This window comes from Monomorium pharaonis, chromosome 5 (genome assembly GCF_013373865.1).
Source record: "Monomorium pharaonis isolate MP-MQ-018 chromosome 5, ASM1337386v2, whole genome shotgun sequence".
NCBI lineage: Eukaryota > Metazoa > Arthropoda > Insecta > Hymenoptera > Formicidae > Monomorium > Monomorium pharaonis.
The window spans coordinates 12,012,015-12,023,421 of NC_050471.1; the positions used below are offsets into that span (position 1 = coordinate 12,012,015).

Genomic DNA, 11,407 nt, shown 5'->3' on the forward strand with positions numbered 1-11,407 from the left:
TGCGACAATGCATCGGTAATGACAGGAAAACATTTATCATTTAAAACGAAATTAGAGCAAATGTGCAAACATTTGCTAACATTTCCATGCCCATGCCATTCGTCCGCATTAGCTGCACACGCGGCAAGTGCAAAAATACCGTCATTTTGTGACGATTTTCTCAAAAGAATATCTGCATACATCAATAGTAGTCCGAAACGTACGGCAATTTTTCGTGAGTTTTGCGAATGCTTTCAAGAAAAGTATCGAAAAATTTTAAAATTAAGTAACACGCGCTGGCTGTCTCATCATGCATGTGTCGAGAGACTTCTGCAATCATGGGATACAATTCATCTTTTTTTACATGAAATGGTTGTGAGCGACCAAACGAAATCTGCAGAACATCTTTTGTCTATGATGAATAATATCGAAATGAAAGCTTATTTTCTGTTTCTTAAATATATTTTAAATTTTTTTAATTCTTTTAATGCGTTTTTTCAATCAAAAGAAACCAGAATCCATTTGTTGCAGTTAAAATCTACAAACTTTCTCTCCCAAATCTGCCAAAATTTCGTTAAAAAAGATTATCTAAAAGATGTAGCCACAAATATTACATTTTCGGAGAAAGAAATTCAGAAAGATTTTAATGAAATTTTTGTTGGATCCGACTGTGAGGAGTATCTCGATGATCTAACAATGAAAGGTAATGTAGATACTGTTAAAACTATTCGCCAGAATTGTTTACAATTTTATGTTTCTGCTGCGGAGGAGATACGTAAAAGATTGCCAATTAAAAATATTTTTTTGAATAAATTACAAGTTTTTAAACCATATTTATCTTTATTTGATAATAATAGAGAGGCATCGTTCCAACATGTTTTGTTCGTTGCGAGAACTCTCGGTGGCTTCGATGAAGAATTATTAAAAAAAGAGTGGCTTACATTGTCATCTGATTTTACTACTGAAGAGAAACACAATTTATCAAAATTAAATTTCGATGAAATGTGGAAAGAGATCTTGCAGCGCAATTTGTCGAATAACACTTACAAGTATCCCACATTGAGATATGTTTTGAGCGCTGTTCGATCTCTTCCTAATTCAAATGCAGATCCGGAGAGAACGTTTTCAATTTTAACCGATTTAAAAAACAAAAACCGCAACAAACTTTCCTCGACCTCTGTTAATGCCATTTGCGTACTAAAATCAGCGTTGAGGACGAGGAACGAAGCAGCTGTTAACATGCCAGTGACTGAACAACATTTGTATTGCATGTCGTCCGACAAATTGTATGCAGCTCGTCCTGAAAAGAAAAAAAGCTCTTTAACTTTGTATGCTGCTGATGCAATTGCTGGTTCTTCGTCTTCAATGCAATAATATCCATTATTGAAATTACACTTAATTTCTCTTTTGGACATTATTATTTTTATTTGTGAACAGTATTATTATTTTTACATATATTACTAAGTGTAGCAATTTAAAGCAGTTGAGAGTAGTAATTAAAAACTGGTCTAAAATGCTAGACCTCGCATCTATGAATAATAGATGTGTTAAATAATTAATTAAAAACTGGTCTAAAATGCTAGACCTCACATCTAAAAACTGGTCTAAAATGCTAGACCTCACATCTATGAATAATAGATGTGTTAAATAATTAATTAAAAACTGGTCTAAAATGCTAGACCTCACATCTATGAATAATAGATGTGTTAAATAATTAATTAAAAACTGGTCTAAAATGCTAGACCTCACATCTATGAATAATAGATGTGTTAAATAATTAATTAAAAACTGGTCTAAAATGCTAGACCTCACATCTATGAATAATAGATGTGTTAAATAATTAATTAAAAACTGGTCTAAAATGCTAGACCTCACATCTATGAATAATAGATGTGTTAAATAATTAATTAAAAACTGGTCTAAAATGCTAGACCTCACATCTATGAATAATAGATGTGTTTAAAATAATTAATTAAAAACTGGTCTAAAATGCTAGACCTCACATCTATGAATAATAGATGTGTTAAATAATTAATTAAAAACTGGTCTAAAATGCTAGACCTCACATCTATGAATAATAGATGTGTTAAATAATTAATTAAAAACTGGTCTAAAATGCTAGACCTCACATCTATGAATAATAGATGTGTTAAATAATTAATTAAAAACTGGTCTAAAATGCTAGACCTCACATCTATGAATAATAGATGTGTTAAATAATTAATTAAAAACTGGTCTAAAATGCTAGACCTCACATCTATGAATAATAGATGTGTTAAATAATTAATTAAAAACTGGTCTAAAATGCTAGACCTCACATCTATGAATAATAGATGTGTTAAATAATTAATTAAAAACTGGTCTAAAATGCTAGACCTCACATCTATGAATAATAGATGTGTTAAATAATTAATTAAAAACTGGTCTAAAATGCTAGACCTCACATCTATGAATAATAGATGTGGTTAATAATTAATTAAAAACTGGTCTAAAATGCTAGACCTCACATCTATGAATAATAGATGTGTTAAATAATTAATTAAAAACTGGTCTAAAACGCTAGACCTCACATCTATGAATAGATGTGTTAATAGTATCAAAGATTAAATTAAATGTGGTATAATAGGGCTACTGGCGAAGGTCCACGTAAAAAAACCTAACGCGCTATATAGTGGCACCTCATGGGTGGCGTGGAAGCCACTTAAATAATTTAAATTTTTTTCATTAATCTTTTGCTAACTCGTCAGCTCTTTCTATTTTTATTTGTGTATTTAATAACTTATTACAAATTTTTATTATGATTTAAGTTACATTTTTATCATAATTAATTTATTATAATTTTAAGATAATAATTTACATTAATATTAAAAAATAAAATAATAAATAATAGAATCAATGATAGCAATGATTATAATATATATATATATATATATATATATATATAATAATATATAGTGATTAAAATATATATTTTATTTTATAGTATTCGGGAAATATTATTAACGTGGTTATTTATATATATATATATATATATATATATATTTATTACATATTTATTAATACATAATAAAATAAATATTATATTTTAAATTATACGTTATTACATGCACAAATACATTTTTTTTTTCATTCATCATATTATTTATTATTTAATTTTTTAGTACTAATTTGTGTGTGTAATAATGTATAATTTAATTTATATATATATATATATATATATATATATATATATATAATTTTATATATATATATGTATATACACACGCATACATCGTCAAGTGTCAACTCGTGGCGAAGGAAATTCGCCGTCGGGCTATCGAGAAATATTCAGCGCGCGAGAGAGAAGAGTCTGTCTCACACGAGCCGAACGCTCTCGACGGTAGCCGAGACCTGCCGAGAATGTCGAGACGTTGCAGCGTGCTCAAGCGAGTTGAGCGCATGTGCGGTCGTGTCGCTAGAGTTACTAGCTATCCCCTCCCCATGCGACCGTTGTGCTACCGGGGCCGCAATCTGCGATCGCTGCTCGCAATTGCCAACTTCGCTATTATTATTATTATCGCTATTCAATTATTATCTTATTACTATCACTGCTTTATAATCCTTATCATTAGAGTTACCAATTTTCAGTTATTATTATTATTCAACTATTAAACAGTTATCCTATTGACATTATTATTTATAATTTTACTAACAAGGGGACCTTACGGGTCATGGAACACCGATTTTTTTTATACTTATAGGATTTGAAGATCAGTACCCGGACTTCAATTTCCTAAAGCAGTACGATGCGCTTCTCAAAAATACTCGAGAAAATCGATTTTGAAGATTTCCGATATCTGTAAGTACAGAAAATTTTAACCTATTGTCAGAGCCGCTCGTAGCCGAGCGCACAGAGCTCTAGTTTCGTAAGCGCGGAGTCGCTGGTTCGATTCTCGCTCTGGCCTTAATTTTTTTTTCATAAGTTAATAAAGTTTTTTTTTTAATCCTATATCTTAACATTTATCAAATTGAAATGCTAATTAATTATTAAATATTTATTCGTTATTTTTTAAATAAAAATTAAATTGGCTCATGTAATACTGACGAGTAATGTCAAATGTATTTATTATTAATATATTTTATAACATACATGAATTAATAACTCATAAAAATTAAACAACCATTTTTATAAATATTATTTTTGTTTTTTATATTATTTTTGTATTTACTCGTAATCTCTTAAAAAGTATTTCATTTTCTTTAATGTTTTCTATTTTTTGTACCAAATTTTAATTTATTATAAATATTCGCATTTTCAATCAAGTAGTAATTAAAAATAAAAAAATGTTAATTTTTATTTAAAAAATAATATTTTATAATTAATTAGCATTTCAATTAGATAAATGTTAAGATATAGGATTAAAAAAAAAACTTTATTAACTTATAAAAAAAAAATTGAGGCCAGAGCGAGAATCGAACCAGCGACTCCGCGCTTACGAAACTAGAGCTCTGTGCGCTCGGCTACGAGCGGCTCTGACAATAGGTTAAAATTTTCTGTACTTACAGATATCGGAAATCTTCAAAATCGATTTTCTCGAGTATTTTTGAGAAGCGCATCGTACTGCTTTAGGAAATTGAAGTCCGGGTACTGATCTTCAAATCCTATAAGTATAAAAAAAATCGGTGTTCCATGACCCGTAAGGTCCCCTTGTAAGACCTTTGTAATTGCTAATTTATTACAATTATTTTTATTATTATTACTCAATTATCAGCTTATTGTCATGACTATTTTATAATCTTTATTATAAGATTATCATATCGTTTGCCAGAATTATTCATATTTGCTACTACCTTACTACTATTTTGATTTTATTGCCCTCGTTACCGTTCTTGTTATACATAAGTCACTGTCACCCTTACTACTATAGAGTAAACCTACACAAAACCTTTGAGTTAGAACCCCTCATAGAGGGGTAAATTCAGTTATTTTGGTTACACGACATTTTCCCGAAAACTAGATGAGAAAATGTTGGTACTAACCAAATTCTCTAGGCAATACCGTTTCAATTTCTGCAGGTTAGTAACACTGTTAAAGTAGTAAATCCAAGGTTTGCAGAGTCGGGTTTGACGTATGCGCGCGTATATGTTAAACAATAAATATTATATAAATGATTTATGACATTTGATTTAATAAATGAATAAAAATTACACAAATAACTAAAAATATAGTGCATAGAGATGAACAAGGTGAACAAATGTTTTATATATTTATATATGAGAGAACAAATTATATTTATAATATATATATTAATGTATTATATATTATTATATGTATTATATTACATTATATTGTATTTATATTATATTATATTATATTATATTAATTTCCAGTTTCTTTAATGTGCATTTATAAACACCAATGCATGATTAAATTTTCGTTCTTCGCCTTGGAATCATTCAGATTTCAAAGAAATAAAATTAATAGAAGAATAAAGAAAAAAGCTGGAAAGAAATAAAGGAGAATAGACAAATATATCAGATAAGTAGCTAATATCTTTATAGAATAAAAAATTGTGTATCCTACGTGCTTTTGTAATCATAGAGGAACTAGCTAATTCATTTCTTGAATTAATTTTTTGTTTCAGCTTCCCAGTCAATCATTTGCTTGTAGAATGTTAACACACAATATCTTGGTTCGATTGCAAAATGACAATCGGGAAAAATACTAACCAGAAAAAAACCATAACGACAAACAAATGAGTAAAGAATAATGAATAAACCGCGATATTTAACTTTTAACATTAGTTTATACTTGAAGTAATTAGTAAATCAAACACAAATACAAAGTAAGCAGTAAGTAATCATCATCAGAGTAATAGTTAATTAAAAGATTATAACAGAAGAAGATTTATTTATTGTAGAATTAGTTGTTGAAGATAATACGACGAAAGCAATTATTTTTATTGACAAAAGTTTGTCAGATAAAATTCTAAATGAGCAAAACGATAAATTAACAGTTTTTGTAGATGGAACATTCGCTACTGTTCCCCAACTAAAAAATATTAATTGTCAATTGTGGACAATTATCATTAAACACAATATTAGAGTAAGCAAAACAATTTAGTTCATTATTGAAATAATTAGTTCCTTTAATCACAACGGGCACTCTATATTCTATGTAAATATATTATTAAATATAAATGCTTTGAAATTTTTTAAACATTTCCAATAGTCTACGCCATAATGGAAGGTCGCACCGCAAAAAATTATATTGCTGTATTAAAAAAAGTTACAAATATTTTAAAAATAAAATCTGATACAGTGATATCTGATTTTGAGAAAGCTGAAAGGAAAGCTTTACGAACAGTTTTTCCTAGCGCTAAAATTATGGGCTGTTTATTTCATTACAGTCAGGTAATTAGGAAAAATAACTTAATTAGCATAAAATGCATGTCAATTTTAATCATGTTTATTTCTTATTACAAGCGTTAGTGCATAATGCTGAAAAATATGGCATACTAAAAGATGATGTGGGGTGGGGTGCTACAAAACTGTTCATATCTTTGGCTTATTTGCCACATACGTTGATAGAAGAAGGCTTTAAATTAATATCTACAATTATATTCCATAATTGCACGTTTTTGGAATCCTTTTTCCATTATTATCAAGAAACGTGGCTGAATAATTTTAAGCCCAATTCCTTCTGCGTATTTCAAGCCCAATTCCTTCTGCGTATTTCAAGAAGTACACAGAACTAACAATATATCTGAGAGACACAACCGAGAACTTCGGTTGAACCTGAAAAAACACACAACAATTGTTGAATTTTTAGGTATATTAAATGCCTCATTTTGCTAACATTTTTTCCATACCATATTAATTATTTTTAAAATGCAATATTATTTACAGTTTACCTTTCTAAGCACCAGAAACGTATTCGGAGCTTCATGAGGCATCCACAATTTTGGGCACGAACAATACGAAACAGCCTAAAAAAAAAAAGAAAATAAAATATTAGAAATTTGGAGTCAAATTAAAAATAACAAAGATTTGGATCTTTTATTAATCTTATATCAATTATTCGAATTAGTAGGGAAATAACCATTATAAGTAAATAAACATTTTAATACTACTACTATTCTTTTTTTAATTATTGTTCCCAGAATTGTAACTTTTTTATTTATTATGGTCTTAATGGGTTTTCCATTTACAATAATTTATTTTACTTCAAATAGTGTAAATTTACTTACGAAATAATCTTTGACAAGCATTCCATTGCTACTCCAAATCCCCATTCTTGCAAAGACCAATGTGGATAACACGTTCTCCTTGCTGAAAGATAAAAGGTATACATCGATCAGCAGATTATATAACAGAGTGACAATGAACAATGAGCAGGTTTGTCGAAAGCGTTGATGATATATTAATGATAAACGCAACAGAATCTCTAGTGTAAACAATGTGAGTACATTGCTGGTACAAACAGCACATATGCTTCGTAGTACAAACAATTTCGACAAGCATACTCTCAGTTTGTTGTATCAATCTGTTGTTGCACTGTTAATGATAAATTTACTTAGTGCTACAATGTGATTTCAACTTTTTGGCTTACAATTTTGGTACACTCGAGAACGTAGTAGGCTTAGAATTTGGTAGTTTCACTCTGCAGGGGATTGTTCTCCGGGGCTATCAACATTCTACAAGCAAATGATTGACTGGGAAGCTGAAACAAAAAATTAATTCAAGAAATGAATTAGCTAGTTCCTCTATGATTATAAAAGCACGTAGGATACACAATTTTTTATTCTATAAAGATATTAGCTACTTATCTGATATATTTGTCTATTCTCCTTTATTTCTTTCCAGCTTTTTTCTTTATTCTTCTATTAATTTTATTTCCTTGAAATCTGAATGATTCCAAGGTGAAGAACGAAAATTCAATCATGCATTGGTGTTTATAAAGGCACATTAAAGAAACTGAAAATTAATATAATATAATATAATATAATATAAATACAATATAATGTAATATAATACATATAATAATATATAATACATTAATATGTATATTATAAATATAATTTGTTCTCTCATATATAAATATATAAAACATTTGTTCACCTTGTTCATCTCTATGCACTATATTATTAGTTATTTGTGTAATTTTTATTCATTTATTAAATCAAATGTCATAAATCATTTATATAATATTTATTGTTTGACATATACGCACGCATACGTCAAACCCGACTCTGCAAACCTTGGATTTACTACTTTAACAGTGTTACTAACCTGCAGAAATTGAAACGGTATTGCCTAGAGAATTTGGTTAGTATTAACATTTTCTCATCTAGTTTTCGGGAAAATGTCGTGTAACCGTTATTTTATCCAAATATCTTACAACCCAGCTAATAATTAAATCAACCCTAGCTCTCATATCCTAGGGTATTGCCGGCCCAGCAGGTAGCCCAAAAAGAGAGAGAGCGCCCCTTTACCTATTGCCGAGGTAAGTAGAATAAAGGAAGGTCCGTCGTCCAAAACGTAACAACAGTAACAAACGGACACAATAATAAACAGACACAGACCAAATGTGCACAGACCAAATGCGCACAGACCAAACGGACACAGTAATAAACGGACACAGTAACAAACGGACACAGATCAAATGCGCACAGACCAAACAGACACAGTAATAAATGGACACTGTAACAAACGGACACAGTAACAAACGAACACAGTAACAACCGAACACAGACCAAAGGCGCACAGACCAAATGCGCACAGACCAAACAAACACAGTAACAAATGGACACAGTGCTAAACGGATACAGTCGCAAATCTATGTGGTGTAGAGAATGCTTTGCACGCGCGCGCGCGCGCGCGCGCACACACACACACACACACACACACACACACACACGGGTGCAAGGGGGGGCTTGCCCCCCCTCCCGCACCCAACCCGTCGGTAGGGGTGCCCTGAGAAGTTGCAACCCATGTGGTAAGTTTGTGCGCATTTGATCCGTTCGCATTTGGTCTGTGTCTGTTTGTTACTGTGTCCGTTTATTACTGTGTCCGTTTGGTCTGTGCGCATTTGGTCTGTGTCCGTTTGTTACTGTGTCCGTTTATTACTGTGTCCGTTTGGTCTGTGCGCATTTGGTCTGTGTCCGTTTGATCTGTGTCCGTTTGTTACTGTGTCCGTTTCACTCAGCCTACTGTGTCCGTTTATTACTGTGCGCATCTGGGACGCTCCCGTGTTCATTAATCACAAACCCTTAATACACGCTTTTCGACAGAAACTCGATAAGGCATCTCCTCGCCAAGCTCGTCAACTTGATCTCATTGGGCAATACACCACAGATCTTCGATTCATCACCGGTAATAAGAACATTGCCGCGGATGCTTTGTCCAGAATAAACAAAATTGAAATGCCGGTTATTGTTACCATGGAGGAATTAGCCTCAGCTCAACAAAAAGACGAGGAACTAAAGACACTACTCGACAGAAACATTTCTCTAGTTTTACGCAAATTTATTCTCTCAGGAACAAGTTCTCTATTATATTCCGGTTGCATCACAGACACGATCCGCCCTTTCGTTCCTAAAGTTTTCCGAAGAAGAATATTTGAAGCCGTTCATAATCTAGCTCACCCAAACGGAAAAGCTTCCAGCAAACAAATTGGTCAGAAATTTGTGTGGCCATCAATGGACAAAGAGATTCGAAACTGGTCACAATCTTGTCTTCTTTGTCAAACCACAAAAATTCATAGACACAACAAGTACTCCCCCATAAAATAACCCACTCCAGATCATTGATTCGAGCATATACATATTGACCTTATTGGCCCCCTCCCAATTTATCAAAACTACCGCTACTGTTTAACTATAGTTGATAGATTTTCCAGGTGGCCTGAAGCAATCCCGCTATCTAATATCTCCGCGGATACGGTGGCATCAGCTGTTTACGACAATTGGATTGCTCGTTACGGTGCCTCACGCACTATTACATCTGACCAGGATCCGCAATTCGAGGCCGCGCTCTTCAAAGCCTTCACCAACATGGTGGGCTGCAACCGGACAAGAACAGCAGCTTATCATCCCGCCTCAAACGGATTAGTCGAACGATGGCACCGCACGCTTAAATCCGCCCTCATCTGCCACGGAGGTCAAAAATGGGTGGAATACCTACCTACTGTTCTCCTAGGCCTACGTACTTTGTTCAAGGCATCCGCCGCCGAGTTATTGTACGGTACTACTCTACGAGTCCCCGGTGAGTTTTTCGACTCCGAAGATCCTCCAATAGATCCGGAGATCTTTATTGAAAAACTAAGATTACATATGCATCAATTAAGAGCTCAACCCACGGCACATCATATTAAACCCAGACTTTTTCAATATAAGGATTTGCAGTCTTGTTCGTACGTTTTTATCAGAGAGGATGCAGTTAAAAAGCCATTACAAGCCCCTTACAATGGCCCTTACAAAGTTATAGAACGTTTTTCTGATTATCTTTTTGCTATAGATATCAACGTACGAGTTGCAAATATCTTCACAGAGAGGCTTAAACCAGCATACATGGTTAATCTGGAGGAAACTAGTCATCCGTCATCATCTCTGCGTGCGAGTCCGCAAGAAGCTTCTACCTTGAAGACCTATCCCCTCAGTTTATATATTCACGATACAAGTGGTTCTAAAACAATCTATCCCCTTCCGAATCAGAAATTAGCCAAGTGCGTTATTCCTATCGTTACAGCCTGTCGTCAGCGACGCCATCTGTTCGCGCGCGTGAGTACTAGTTACTCAATCTGGAGGAAAGTGCTGCCGGTGCTACACCTGCTCCTCAACTCTTACAATACTAAATATACTAAATACCACAGATTAAGGGGATGCTGGAGTCGTCTGTTTTACCGATTGAACGTTATTATTTTTAATTAGGCCTATTTTTTTACTGATTTCATAGAATTAAAAATCCTTCTCCAGAATTAAAGTATAGACAATAACAAATAGTGCCTACCTATAATATTATGTAAAAAACAAAAAAAGTTAGAAAATTATATTTTTGTGCAGTCACCTCGTATCTTTCATCTGTAACACATAAGTTTTAAAGACTCTGTACGTACAAATAACTAGTACGCACTAATCTTATTACATGAAAGAATAATAAAATGCTTGCAGAAATGAGCTAGAAGCTTTTGTGTAAGAAAAAAGCGTCAGAGAAAATTTCGTATATATGTGTGAGTGAAGAATCGGTCCGAGGCGGTCCGAGGATAGAAACAAAGCACTAGTTGAATTCACAGATTAATATTAATATATGTACTTTAATTCTGGAAAAGAATTTCTAAATCTATAAAAGAAATATATACGAAATCTCATTAATGATGTACACGAATGACTCTACATTATCGACCTCGATTAAGTTTGAGAGGCAGTCCAGCATCCCCTTAATAGATAGA

General features: G+C 32.5%; 1 protein-coding gene and 1 long non-coding RNA gene across 2 annotated transcripts; one reads left to right on the plus strand and one right to left on the minus strand.

Annotated features, from left to right (window-relative positions):
- Positions 1-4,661: 4,661 nt before the first annotated feature.
- Positions 4,662-8,192, minus strand: LOC114254380. Its single transcript, XR_004963308.1, has 4 exons — positions 8,080-8,192; positions 7,571-7,935; positions 7,209-7,290; positions 4,662-6,947 (listed from the first exon to the last, which is right to left on the minus strand). It is a non-coding gene; the product is annotated as an uncharacterized LOC114254380 (long non-coding RNA).
- Positions 8,193-9,401: 1,209 nt separating this feature from the next.
- LOC118645593 lies at positions 9,402-11,154 on the plus strand. The gene is made up of 3 exons (XM_036286978.1): positions 9,402-9,733; positions 9,860-10,684; positions 11,130-11,154. The coding sequence occupies exons 1-3, from the start codon at positions 9,402-9,404 to the stop codon at positions 11,152-11,154; spliced, it is 1,182 nt and encodes a 393-aa protein (XP_036142871.1).
- Positions 11,155-11,407: the final 253 nt, after the last annotated feature.

What these genes read in the sequence shown, in the direction of transcription:
- LOC118645593 (XM_036286978.1), top strand. Translation starts at nt 9,402, where the DNA reads ATGGAGGAATTAGCCTCAGCTCAACAAAAAGACGAGGAACTAAAGACA. An exon ending in AAAATTCATAGACACAACAA is followed by an intron (nt 9,734 to 9,859) that starts GTACTCCCCCAT and finishes TAGATTTTCCAG; the next exon opens with GTGGCCTGAAGCAATCCCGC. An exon ending in CCGAATCAGAAATTAGCCAA is followed by an intron (nt 10,685 to 11,129) that starts GTGCGTTATTCC and finishes AAATGCTTGCAG; the next exon opens with AAATGAGCTAGAAGCTTTTG.